Below are 14,168 nucleotides of genomic sequence, written 5' to 3'. Positions count from 1 at the left end.
GACAATTTGAAACAAAAAAACAAAATCGACATTTTTCGGATGGTTCTTGTTTTTCTCTGATGAACACATGAGTAATTATACTAAAACAGTTATTTGCCTCAGGCTCAATAAAAATTGATGAATATTCCCCTCGACGAATATTCACCAATATTTACCTCGCCTTCAGTGAATACTTGTTAAATATTTTTCGCTTGAATTCGTGCGGCTTATTTATTAACCTCGCTTCGCGAGGAATGAAAATCTCTATTTAAGTGTCCCTGACTGAGAAAGTGGTCCAGATGTTGGAAGTAGGGGTCAACCGAATTTGATGAAACTTGCTGCAGAAGTTGGCCTTGGTGAGATATTCCAAAAGCCATTTAGGTTTTGTTTTCCGAGCTTTGGTTTAAAAGTTTCAGGGGGGGTCCCATTTCCGGCCTCCAAATCAGTGAAAATCCTGTTTTTGAGGGGGTATGTTTGTACCAGTATAAAAATAAACACATTAAACATACTGAATATTTTTCTGCATAGTGTTTTTCTACTATAAATACCCTTTCAGGTCGTATGTAAGGATTGAGCATTAAGGCATCTGACTGTGTGGGGCCTGGCACTAGTTTTGGCCAAATTTTAAAGAGAAAATTACCACCAAAAATTGCCAAAGTTTAGCAGTTGATAATTTTTAACTGCCAACTTAGCTAAAACGGATTCCTCTGTCAGAAGTTACTTCAATGTAAGTACAACCAAAATCAACTGTGAAAAAATTGGCTCGCTAAATTTAAACGGCTTTAGCAAAGCATTTTAGAGTCCCACCCTCATAAAATTTACATATTACCAAAAGCAACAATTTAACAATCATGGTTGCTTTATTTATATTTTAACATTTCAGTTTGCTTTGTTAATGCTTACTTAACTTACAAAGACTGTGATAAGCAATAACTGTGTGATTAAAAACTACCTGGGACCCTAAAAATGCCTTAGAACTGGCAAATAGTACTCACAAGATCAACGTTTGTTCTACTTAAACGGGAATATTCGTACAAAACAACTAATTGGAACTCAAATAACTAAATAGGCGGCATGATAGTTATACTGACATTTCTTCCAAGCATAACCTTGCTTGCTTACCTTTAATTAACAGTGTTAATGCTTATTCGAAGGTCCTTAGCAAGGAGGAAAATTAGTCCAAAGTAAATGCAAATATACAGCTCCGGATCCATTCCTAAAAATCATGGAAAATGAATCATCCTGGGCCTAAAGCACTTTGGCTGATAGTCAGGTTAACTCAGTTTTTTGGACGATTAGATATTTAACAATAATCTGATGCAATTTAGAAGCTACTTACATGTAGTTGTTTCGAAGCACCGCAGCCTCTTATCGAATTTCGTCAGGAGTACTCGTTGGAGGTGAATCATTATAAACATTTGGCGTAGGAGGTGTATATCATAGGCATATTTTCTCCAGGGATAAAACACACATCATTTTACTGGATTGCAATGCATGGAGGATGAGTTCAGGCATCACATGCTTACATCCTTGCCATTCTTTGGTCACCGCCATTTTGGACCGTGGCGCGGGGGTACTGGGTCGAGGGTAACCTCGGTACCAGCCTTTTTGAAAGTGCTCACCCCACATATGGCACCGACATACTTATTATTCAATCTCCTAGAAACAAACCTGAGAATAGCTATGTCAGAGTACGAGGAATTAGTTTCAAGCCAATAATCCTATTAGGCTAAACGATCCCGACAGCCATTTACAAATAGAATGTAATGAAAAACAATTAATGGCTTACTTAATAATACAATGGTAACATTAGTGATAGCATGCAGCATGGGTAGATAAACCATTGTCACAACAAAAATCGGTCCTAGATTATCCCGGGATTATAATATATTCGTTATGAGTCTCCTGAACTAAGATATTTGATATCAATGTACACCATTACAGGACCTGCTCGTAGTCTAAATTCCAGCACTGGTTTTTGCATTTTTACCTGACAACTAAACAACTGAATTCAAAGGTCGCTCATTGGCACTGGCAAGATCTTACTAGGTCAAAAATAGGATTGATAAATGATGCTCTACGGGTAGCTGGACCCTCAGCGTCCACGCCAAATACATCACATATACATTTCAAAGTAGATAAATTTAACTTTCGCAATGCACAGTCGAGTTTGTTGTCAACAAAAAGTTCGCAGTGATTGATGCCGTCATATCTTAGAGGATGCTGAAGACCAATTTGGTCATGGGCTTCATGTATCAAATTTTCAAGGAGTTCTTCTTTTTCGACCACCACATCTTGACAGCCTGTCTCTTCCTCGCTTATTTCTTGGCCTTTTTGCAATGCAGCCAGTCGAGAGAAGTATCCTTTGATAGTTTTTGCCTCCAGCCACTCGGTTCTCGCGAACTTCATTTTCACATCTTCTGCAACGTCAGCAGGGTTTGCTTTTGACTGTCCTTCCTTGGAACCTTCGTTGAAAACCTGGGTGAGGTATTGCTTGACTGCTTGTGAAATTCGAACGGTAGCCTTCTGCTTCTTAAGAGCCCATCCCTGACCAGCCTTCTCTTGAACTGTAGTGTCATGGTCAATGTATCGACAGGCCCCAATGTTCTCACTCTTCCCCTTGATTGAAGTAGTTGTTGCTGCCCACTGTCTTCGGATGGTGTCGTATACATTTTCCTTTTCGGGCAGCATGACATGACGTCCAGCATCCATATGTTCATCAGCCTCTTCCAGTGTGCTGAACGTCAAAATGCATGCTGGCTCCAAACAGGTATATGTGCTCGTAAGATCAACATTATGAGCTATGGATTTTGTTTTGCCCTTGCTTTTCTTCGTAACTTCATGGCTCCAATCGCCCACTCTCTCCAGTCCAGAAACATTATTTTTGTTCTGGACGTCTTGTATCTTCAAACCCCCGCCAATATTGTACGCCTGCCAGACTCGAATGCCATCTTCGCCAAAAGAGAAGTTATTATATTTAGTAATACCTGGAATCTTGTTGTTCCTAACGGCTGCTGACATTTTGGAAGAGTCAATTTTGCAAACTGCCACCCGAGTGTTTGCAATACCTGGTGGAGATTGTAGTCCATTCTTCACGTCTTCCGCCGTTTCTATGTCATTGTTTTCCGCTACATGATTTCTCAGTCGTTGCTTGCACGGCGCAATTTTCCGGTCACAGAGGTCCTTCCCAGCTTGTGGATCTGAGAAATCGTAGCGTACAACCTCTATGCCGGTTTGCTTACTTGTCGAATTGATAGTTGATAACAATGGAGCACTGTGATAGCAGCCTGCATTATCGCTCCGTAACACAGCTCTTGACACAGATGGGTGCGTTTCATTTACGGTGACAAGGACTTCTTCAATGATGCATGACACTGAGAACCAGACCTGTTTGCACTTATCAAGAACCGCCACATACGTGTGAATTGTGTGCTCACCATTTCCTTCAGCTTGACAGTCACGGTGACCTGACCGGTGAACTACGGCAGAAAAATGCCAACTCAGGCCACGTTTCGCAAACCATTGTGATTGCGTCTCTCTGAATTTCATTGGCAACAGCTTCATGGCCCAGTCATTTATAATTAGGACCGTTTCCTCGTCTAGTTGGCTTATAGCATCTTGCCTCGCTTGATCTTGGTGGAATGCCCGGAGGAGATGAGCTTTCCAGGCTTCGATGTCAGTAACTGCATGCTCAAACTCCCACTTGGCCCTTTCTCTCTGGTCTTCTGTAAGTTCTTCTGTCTTCACAATTTTTTCTTCTATATCTTTCAGAACATATTTTATATTCTGGCACTCTGAACGGTACAGATTGTGGTTGTGGTCACAAAGAGAAGCAAACTCCTTCCTTTCTGGATCTGATAGAGCGAAGATTGTGCAGTGGTCAGCACAACATTCGTCTGGTCCCAAATGACTCTTGTAGTCTCCTTTAAGGTACTGTCTGCCTGCAGTTAGAGCTCTCCCAATCTCACGACCCCATGACACACCTGCTCCGTTTCTGGCGAGATTTTCAACAATTGTCTCTAGCGTTTTAAATGCCTCTGCTCCCGAAGTGGCGGTATCATCAAGGCCCTGTAGAGACTTCTGCTTTGAAGCACTACACACCTCCATTATTCGAAAACAAGTGCGCTCATTCAAAGGCTCCATATTCTCTCGCCTGCATTCCTCCTGATACAAGTATACAATCTTGGTCGTGGTCATAGTTCGGACTGGATAAGAGCTGGAATCGGAATGGATTCCCCAGAATTGAGCTTTAGTGTTTTTGTGCCAAATGCAACATCTTGTAAAAAGGTAGATCGCGAAATAAAGTCAACGAAATCCTTCACCTTTTTCAGATCTAGTCTGCATCGAAAAATCTTCTCATTTGGCAACGGTTCCCCTGGCCCCTGCTCCTGGGTGTGCTTTCTTGCCTTCTTTATCTGCCGTTAGGAGATTCCAGGGAGGAATTCTTGTATTTGGGACTGACTGTATTTGTTGCTTATGAGTGATAATATTTGCGTCTTGGTGGACTTGTTTTGACATTCCTTATAAGCGAGCAAAATCGCTTCTAGACCAACATCTGGCGGCTGAGCATTCTTAGAGCCGTTTACTGTATGGTGACACTGAATAATAGCTTGCCACAAACTTTCTTCCTGCAGAGGAGCAATAGTGCCCAAAACAAGTGATACAGCATGTTCAGCTTTTACACTGTAATCATTTCTGGTTTTGTCTGAAAGTGCATTCCATTGAACATCTACGTAATGCGGCAAAGGTTCGAATTTCCCCTCCGATATAAGACTCAGGGCGCTATTCAGAGCTTATAAGTGTTTCCTTTCTTGTTTACCATCAGGCAAGTAGATGCTGCTTTGTTCCTCCTGGGACGAGCTACTGCGAGCAGAAAATATTGAACCAAATGCCACACGATAATGCGCACTATTCGGCTTACGCTGTCGGAACTGTCTGGGTATGGATTTTGATGTAGTTGGCACTGCCATTTGTATATCTTCTCCAAGGTTTAGTGCTGGGGTGGCCAGTGTCTCACCGACTAGTTGTCGACACGTAGAGCAAATAGCTGCAACGTAGGAAGAGAATGAATTAGAACTGCACATATACAAAGGTCACCCTCACACTCTAGCTAACACAGGGTCTAATCTCGACAAAACACTAATATAATAGACGGGAGAGAAACCGTTTTGACTTTTGGTCTCCAGATTGCATATGTGTTATGTGTCTCTTCGAGGGAAAGGTAAAGCACAAAACCGACTTGCTAACTACAGGAGGCTGCCAATTAAGGGGTAAAAGATATCCCAACAAGGTTAGGCTGTTAGTAATCGTTTCTTTCAGTTTTTTAAATCAGCTGAAAAGGCGGACAAAGTTCCCTCCTTTCGGACCGCCATTCTAAGACAATTGGTAATCATGGCGTTAAAATTAATTTATTTTGTTTCATGTGTCAGGGTACCACATGCACATTAAGAACTGCACGTTTACGGGGCAGCCCAGTGTTGCAAGGCAATACTCGTTTCTAAAGAAACACCTCAATAAAGCAGAAACGACAGAGCATCTCAGGTTTGAACTTTATCAATCGTCAACGGCTTTATTTGTGTACTGATACTGTTGCATGTTAGTCTCTAGTTTCGAAACGGGTGTTTATACCGCATACCGCCCTGAATATAACCACCCCCACCCCCCTCCCCACCCCCAAAAAAAGAAAAAAATCTGTTTACAAGTCCAGGGTTAAAATAACTCAGATTTTACAGCAGGAGATTTCTGGGATACCTGTTCCTATAGCAACAACAATCCCTGTCTTCTTATAGATCGTGTTGGCCATGGTCTTGTTCACCCTTCGAGGGCGTTTCAGCATTTTGCTAACAAGTGTCTTTATACTTGAAGGGCCTTTACTATTTACTTGAAATGGATGACAGCACTTGTCCTATGAAAACAACAGTACGAAAATTAACGGTTATCAGCCAGTTATCACTTTTAAAAAATACAAAAGCGGTTGTGGCTAACTCTTCTTACCTTTGCTTTATACAGCGTTGTAAGTTTATAACGATGTTTGGGGCAGATAGTAAGCCCCGTTGCGTTTACATTATCACACGCTCTCCCTGGTTCAATATTAGTTCCCATTCACAAACCTCATTGCCTAAAGGGAAAAAGATTGATTCAACATATGTAAACAACTCGGCCTCCCTGATCAGTTCCGTGTGAATAACACTACTCCCCCCCCCCCCCCCAAAAAAAAAAGGCCTCTTAGAGCAAACTACATCAGCATGGAAACAGCTCAAGGAGAGACCGCAACCCTATTTTGCACGCAAGATCTCGATCTTGGAGCAAAATTGTTCTGCCAAAATCGATCGATAAATCCTCGTAAACCAATCACAATCCATTTCCACACGAACAAAAATATTTTAAAAGATGGCCGCCGCGTCGGCCAGTGTACTCGATTTTCAAAGCCAAAGTTTCGTATCATTGGAGTGTTAACGTACATTTAAAAGATTGAAAATGGAAAGAAACAGTTTTTAAAATTCAATTCTCGCTATGATGTCAAAAGAAGAGCAGCAAGCGATGAAAACTTGTTTCGGCGAACTTCATTTGAGATTCGATGCGAACCGACAGTGGAATCGAATTGAAGATGATAACATCTACCATGTTCTTTTCACCTGAATACTCTACAAATATGGCAAATATCTGACTTTGGTTGCGCGTTTGCTTCACAATTTCTTCACGTGAACACTCGACAGATTTCGCAATGGGACTCGACATGTGCAACAGTATATAAAATATCACTGGATTCCAAAGCGCAAGTGTTTACATACTTGTACCTACAATTTTGCCACAGAATAAGATATTAGTCATTCTTTTGCATTTTGGAGGCTCTATTTCAGCTGTGCTGGCATGTTTGGCTTTAAAAATTCGATTCAGAGCAGCCTTCCAATCGATTAACTCTTACACCGGAGCACGTGCACAAGATTGACCGAAGATTGCGGCTTTTTCGCAGAATGTAACACGATCGCTTCTGAAATATCTTCGCTTCGCAAGATTATACTTGATTATACTTGAATCTTTCGAATGAAAACTTCGGAAAAAGCATTTCCTTATTTCAAAACGTACAACGTTTACGGTAGAATTCGGCAAGGAACCGGGGAAACTTTATCGTGGCCGTTCACTTGCCTTTGAGCAGACTTTGAAAGCCGCTGCGAATGTTTACATCTTCGGCGTAGCGTTACAAATTTGCATAAAAATTATGCAGATCATCTCAAAAGGCAATGTCACGTTTTCTTCATTTTTTATCAACTGATTTCAAATTGTAACCGTGTCTTCCTCTGACAGATGACTGGAATACCTGTCCACTAAACCCAGCAATAAACAGTGAAGGAAGCGAAACTAAAAGATTGCGACTTTTTCGGCCTCTGTTTCAAAAGCTGAGAATGGAAACACGCGCGATCGCTACCATTACGCTGCACAGATTTAATCTTTCGAATCAAAACTTTGAAAACAGCATTTCCTCGATTAAAAACGCACAATAGTTTCTGGTGTAATCGGACGTTTCAACCCATCGAATCTTGGATGTAAATGACAACAAACCCTAAGACTGCGCAGTACGCTGGCTGTACGGACTGGAAATCATCTTCAACAGAGCCATGCAGGTTTTTTAATGTAACTACCCAACGCGATGGCCAACCAATTTCAATGCTCAACAAAAGTTTTATTGAAAATCCCTCGACTCAAAAGTGTTCTAGCCCGCACTTCCTAACCATTGGTTATTTCTAGTTTATGTATTAAAACACAAACCTTCTACCTTCTAAAGTGACGCGCTTTTACAATGTAACTTTCGCGGCAAGAAAACCGAGTTGGCAAGATTTGTGATTGTAACCATTTGGTCACGCGAATGACGCGTGACTGCATGCCAACTGCAGAAAGTTGTCCGATCGAACATATATATTAAAAGTACATTAAGAAATGTCATCCTGATATTTCTTATATATGAATATATGAAGGGTTAAATATATTTCTTACCGCCACTTCCCGAACCCTTGTCAGCAGGACGTCCCCTGCTCCTTGAAGCCCCTGAACCTTTGTATTTATCCTTGAGCCACGAGCTCATATCCGCATTACAGCTAAGCAATGGTACCATGGAACTTTCTTGTTTTGCCCATTCTATGGCACCACATGGATTGTCTTCCCCCGGCCCCCCGAAAGAACAAAACGTCATTCCTTTCCTTTCCTTCCCACAAGATTTATTGTTTCCGACATCGACAGGTGCCTGTAAACAAAGGAGCAGTTGATATGAAGACTGGGAACCACTACCGACCCAGTCCTTCTTTGCCTAAATCCAAGATGGCGGAACAAACAGTGAAATTTCATTTACTGTACAGTAGCAATGTAAAATGTGGACGTAAAAAATATCGGCTATGGCTATAAGGATGCAGATACCGACAAAGAGAATATCTCTGCCTTTTCACACAAAATGTGCATAATATCAGTTACACACAATCACGAACTGAATATCAAAATCTTCGATAAGGGACCGATCGTTTATTACGTCCTAGGGGGGGGCGGTGTTTTTTGAGGGGGGGGTAATTTTTTTAAATGAGCTCTTTTTGGGGGGGTTAATTTTTTACCTTGTACGAAAAGTGAGGGGGGTAAAATTTTAAGACATACAAAAGGTACCAACTAAATGTATTTAGCAATCATTCTCATCAATCATAGAGTTGGTAAAATCAACTAGAAACTTCTCCATATCGCTACTATTCTTCAGAGCGACAAAGATCTTGCACGTAATAGGTTGAGTAATGACATGGACATGCAAACCGTGTATTTCATCCAGCAGTTTATCTCTGAAGGCTTGTTTATCTGGGCAAAAAAATTGACTAAAAGACGAATAGAGATGGTAGGCTTCTTCAAAATCTATATATCCACATCCATACATCGAATGCTCCTGTACTGCTCTCAAACCCCGAGCTGCTTTGACCTTCTGTGTACCTTCTTTTGACGAGTGAAGAATAGACTCCAGCAATAACAAAACATCGTCATTATCAAGACATTCAAGAGATATTCTAAGGTACATTTCCTTACTTGAATTTCGCCTAACTTCTGATTGTTTCTCTTGCCAGTTCAGATTCAGAGAGCTAGCGACTCGCATGTAACCAAGCGTTGTGCCCAGGAACTTCTCAACAATTCAACCACAAGGCCAACCATTGGGGGGGGGGGGGGGGTAAAATTTTCAAACTGTCATTGTAGTGGGGGGTAGAACTTTTGTTTAAAAAAATTTTGGGGGGGTAAAATTTTCAAACACTCGATTTTTTAGAAAACCACCGCCCCCCCCCCCCTAGGACGTAATAAACGATCGGTCCCTAAAGAAAAGAGCTGCCTAAACAACTCAGTGGCTTAAGAAAGCATTCTCTGGACATACATCAGACTGTTGACTTGTCTGTAAACAAATACAACAAGAACTGTTCATCGGGCATTATGAATTGGCCGTAAGGTGCTGTCAATTATCAGGAATATGGCTATTTCTTGACATAAAAAGTACCTTAGAGACATTTCTCTCGAAGCCAAGGAGCCTTACCACTGTAAACATGGCTAATATAAAGTGATATAAAGGTAAGCAAGCAGGGTTATGCTTGTCAGTATAACTATCATGCCGCCTATCTAGTTAGTTGAGTTCCCATTAGTTACTTTGTACCAATATTCCCGTTCAAGTAGAACAAACGTTGATTTTGTGAGTACTATTTGCCAGTTCTAAGGCAATTTTAGGGTCCCAGGTAGTTTTTAATCACACAGTTATTGCTTATCACAGACTTTGTAAGTTAAGTAAGCATTAACAAAGCAAACTGAAATGCTAAAATATAAATAAAGCAACCATGATTGTTAAATTGTTGCTTTTGGTAATATGTAAATTTTATGAGGGTGGGACTCTAAAATGCTTTGCTAAAGCCGTTTAAATTTAGCGAGCCAATTTTTTCACAGTTGATTTTGGTTGTACTTACATTGGAGTAACTTCTGACAGAGGAATCCGTTTTAGCTAAGTTGGCAGTTAAAAATTATCGACTGCTAAACTTTGGCAATTTTTGGTGGTAATTTTCTCTTTAAAATTTGGCCAAAACTAGTGCCAGGCCCCACACAGTCAGATGCCTTAATGCTCAATCCTTACATACTACCTGAAAGGGTATTTATAGTAGAAAAACACTGTGCAGAAAATTATCCAGTATGTTTAATGTGTTTATTTTTATACTAGTACAAACATACCCCCTCAAAAAAAGGATTTTCACTGATTTGGAGGCCCGAAATGGGACCCCCCCTGAAACTTTTAAACCAAAGCTCGGAAAACAAAACCCAAATGGCTTTTGGAATATCTCACCAAGGCCAACTTCTGCAGCAAGTTTCATCAAATTCGGTTGACCCCTACTTCCAACATCTGGACCACTTTCTCAGTCAGAGACACTTAAGACGTGCGGGAAAGAATGAGCATATGTTGAGGCACATGTACACGAAAATCATCCGATGATCTCCTCTCCTTCTGCGAAAAGTTTTCCAGGAAAGTTCACTTAAAGCTTTTGTGAAAGAAACTAAAACCTGGGAGGGGTCGCCGAGTATAATTTGAGCGGCCGTTATGCTGTAGGATCTAGGGATATGGAATTAGAGTTAATTTTCCTCCGTCTTCCCAGATAATATCGCCTCGAATAATGGTATAATGAAACTGTTGAAAATAATATTCTAGGACAAAGAGATATGAAGGATTTGATACGTTTCAGGAGACACAGTGTCTTGTTTACTTTTTTCCTGATATATTCAATAGCATCTTTCGAGGAAAGATCTCTATAAACAATAATCAAGTTAATCTTTTTAAATTAATTTTTGGTTTACGAACTAGTTGTTTTGGCAGCTGTCAAATGCTTATGTTTAACTTGGAGGGGATCCCAATTTCCTGAGCTTTAGTGTAGCATCAGTAAGAACCAATAATATAAAAGATAGGAGTAAATTCACGTGAAAACTGACAAGTATCACGTGGTTTCTCCGTCAGACCGTAACCGACGCTGTTTGTTCCAATTATAAATGCTTTTAAAGTTACCTCTTTTCTTTCAGACTGGGTCATCGCATCATGCCGCCCACCAAGCGCAATTCGATGTTGTGAAAATGTTTTCTTTTCTTGTACTTCTGCGTGTCCCTTTCAAAGCAGAAGTTGGTCCGTGATCTTGCAAATGGTTTCAGCTACGCAAACTTTTTTTGCAATGAGAACATGAGACTTAATACCAGTCTCATTTTACAACAGTTAAGAGTTCAGACATCCTCTGACTGCTGCAGCAACTGCTTGACTCACAGCGACTGCATTTCCGTGAACTATGACAAAAATGGAAACGGGAAAAACGAACATGATTGTCAGTTACTTGCAACTGACAAGTTCGCTTCTGCTCAACAAATCACGGTGGACAGGTCCTCTCAACACTTCTATGTGCCGGTAAGTTAATTAACTCACCTGTAGCTATCGCGTACTGTAAGATTCTTGCCAGGCACTGATATATCCATAAAAAACAGATAGCAACGAATATTCATAATAAGTGAATCAGGTATATTTTCACATATGATCACTGTAATGATATTTTATATGAAAGGAACGGAGTAAGTATAACTTGTAAGTACGTATGCGTTAGCTCTTCCTTTTACACGTTTACTTAAAATAATCAAATGCTTTTCTATATATGCTTTTCTCTACGAGTTTACGAAGAATTAGCACGCAGCACGCGGAATTGCATGTGTACCGAGCAAAAATTAAGATAATTGTGTAAACTTTAGATAAGTCACCTTGCATTTTAATATTTCCGCCCAAATTGTATGATACTTAAATTGCTTGTACCAAGCTCTTCTTTCATACTGACTTTCCGATAGTTGCTTATCAGAATATCTCTGACGCGATGCACTTTTTTCTTGATAAAATTTTGTTTACGCAGTACAAAATGTTACAATTTCCTTGTTTTAGTCTTAGGTTCGTGAGAAACACCCCACCTTCTTAATTACACTTCTTACACCTGGGACGAAAATTTCATTTTCCATCTTTTTGCACTTTCGTGTAGAATATGACCTTCTTACTCATGTTACCAAATTTCAATCCTTTACAGCCATTCAAAAACTTAAAAATTTACTAAGAAATGTATGGAACGCCGGACACACGTCCGGCGTCCCATACATTTCTTAGTAAAATTTGGAGTTTTTGAATGGCTGTATCTTTCTTAATATTAGCTTGATTAACACCAAACTTGGAAATGCTGTAAAGTGCGGTGTGCTCTTTCCGGCTATGTGAGTGTTGAGTCTCATAACCCATAATACACAGACTCGTAACCAGACCCCCACGGTATGAAATCAGGCAATAGAGTTGATGTTCGCTGACGTAAATATGTTTTTGGCCCAACTCAGGATCATTTTAATGAAGTTCTGAGAAGGGCCAGAAACATATTTGCGCCCAAGAACATCAACTCTTTTACTATTATAATAATTTCAGAGGACATTCAGAAAAGGAACCAAATACAGTGCAGTAAGCGATATCTTGAATGTTGACGCCATCGCGTCGGCGTTTATTTTATTGTGAAAAAGCTTTCATTGTCGCATAAGCTTAAAACTTTGGCAAAACATTTATTAAAATTATCAAAAGAATCTTTGCTTCTAAGTTTTCAAAAGGAAAATAACAGAAAAGTCCACAAGTGTTAAAATTAATTGTGCAATTGTTAAACTGAGCGGTTTTCGCCCGACGAAGACACTGAATTGAACTACCGCAGGCATTATTTCCACCATCGGCCACGAGTTTCTGTAAGGCTTCTTCACATAGCTGGGACGACTGGGAATTTGCTTCTTCGTTAGGTTTTTCAGCCATTTTGTAGTTCAAAACAATTTTTTTGCAGATGGAAGCGCTTCCAGTCAAACAAGCAAGAAAACGGCGCGAACTGTTGAATGATTTCCAATTCTGATTGGCTAACTACGATATTTTCTTCTTTCTTATTGGCTCAGAGCAGCGGACTAAGATATATTTTATCCCGCTGAATTCTCCAGTTTAGGCCGCAAAATATGCTGCAATGCCCGACGAAATTATTGTAATATTGGTTTTGTTGTGTTAAAATTATCTCTCGATACCTACTCATCTTGATTTAAACGTTATTTAATCTATGAAATAACAAGGGACATTCTTATTGACAAGAAAACCGAGTCTTTTGGAAAACATGGTACGATAAAAATATCTTCTTTTATGAAGGACCTACTAAGTGACTGAGGGGGCTTCCTCTCTTTCAGCTAGTTTAAACAGAAATAAAACACAATGTCTACAACATTATCAGCTAACTTCAGCTATACTAAGACCTACTTAGCATACTTAAATTGGAATCTGCTCTGCAAAGTAATCCACGCGATTTAGCAAATAAATTCTTTCTTTGAGAAGTAAAAACCAGTAATAAACTGTGTTTGCAAGGACCACCGCGACAAAATAAAAGTACCGGATCCTGTAGTGAAGGATCTAATCAGCAAAAAATTGTAAAACAAATAATCTAATCTTTGTTTCATCAGTAAGTTTACATTAAATGTACAAATACATTACATGTGTAAATACAGATAAATGCAACTTCTTTAATTAAATACACTGGACCGCAGGTAGCGAAAGCTAATCGAGACGGGCAGATTTAGACAAGAAGAAGATATAAGGGAGTAGAATATACTAAGAGAATAAAGTGATTACTTTATGAAATAAATAGACAAATAAATAAATGAATACGAACATATTTATTTATTTATTTGTTTATTTATTTATTTATTTATTTATTTATTTATTTATTTATTTATTTATTTATTCATTTAGTGTCCTATGTATTTTTCTATTTATTGTATGTAGCTATTCCTTTACAGTCAACTCTCTCAAAGCGACCACTTCTCGTAAGCGACCACCTCCCGTAAGCGACCACTTCGTAAACAACCGTTTTGTTTCTCAGTTAAATACTGTTTCAAGAGCTCTTCCGTAAGCGACCACCACTCAAATTTCTAAGGGACCGCGACCACTTTTTATGCCAGAAATTTGACATATTCTTTTGTTTTCTGTTTCCGGTAAGCGACCACACAACATATTCGCGTATGATCTGAGTAAATAATTACTCAGAAGTAACAAAAGTTCAATTTTTAATGACGCTACCCCGGACAACTGACAGTTTACAGACAGAGAAGATTACTATAATTAGATC

The 14,168-nt window shown here is 39.7% G+C and overlaps 1 protein-coding gene across 3 annotated transcripts; it reads right to left on the bottom strand.

The window, feature by feature from the left end:
- Nucleotides 1-248: 248 nt before the first annotated feature.
- On the bottom strand, nucleotides 249-8,197 carry LOC146485827 (uncharacterized). 3 transcript variants are annotated; one of them, XM_085103171.1, is made up of 3 exons: nucleotides 7,972-8,197; nucleotides 5,731-5,884; nucleotides 249-5,026 (listed from the first exon to the last, which is right to left on the bottom strand). In XM_085103171.1, exon 3 carries the CDS (start codon nucleotides 4,174-4,176, stop codon nucleotides 2,002-2,004), a length of 2,175 nt encoding a protein of 724 aa, XP_084959297.1. In that variant the 5' UTR covers nucleotides 4,177-5,026; nucleotides 5,731-5,884; nucleotides 7,972-8,197; the 3' UTR covers nucleotides 249-2,001. The 3 variants fall into 3 exon arrangements, with proteins under 3 accessions (XP_084959297.1, XP_084959296.1, XP_084959298.1); XM_085103170.1 differs by lacking the exon at nucleotides 7,972-8,197 and adding an exon at nucleotides 5,974-6,059; XM_085103172.1 differs by lacking the exons at nucleotides 5,731-5,884; nucleotides 7,972-8,197 and adding an exon at nucleotides 5,437-5,622 and having other exon boundaries at nucleotides 249-4,161.
- Between the last annotated feature and the right edge of the window lie 5,971 nt (nucleotides 8,198-14,168).

Source organism: Pavona decussata, unplaced genomic scaffold (genome assembly GCF_977016875.1).
Source record: "Pavona decussata unplaced genomic scaffold, jaPavDecu1.1 SCAFFOLD_25, whole genome shotgun sequence".
Lineage (NCBI taxonomy): Eukaryota > Metazoa > Cnidaria > Anthozoa > Scleractinia > Agariciidae > Pavona > Pavona decussata.
The sequence above is the reverse complement of the archived record's forward strand: the minus strand, read 5'-3'. Positions and strand labels throughout refer to the sequence as shown.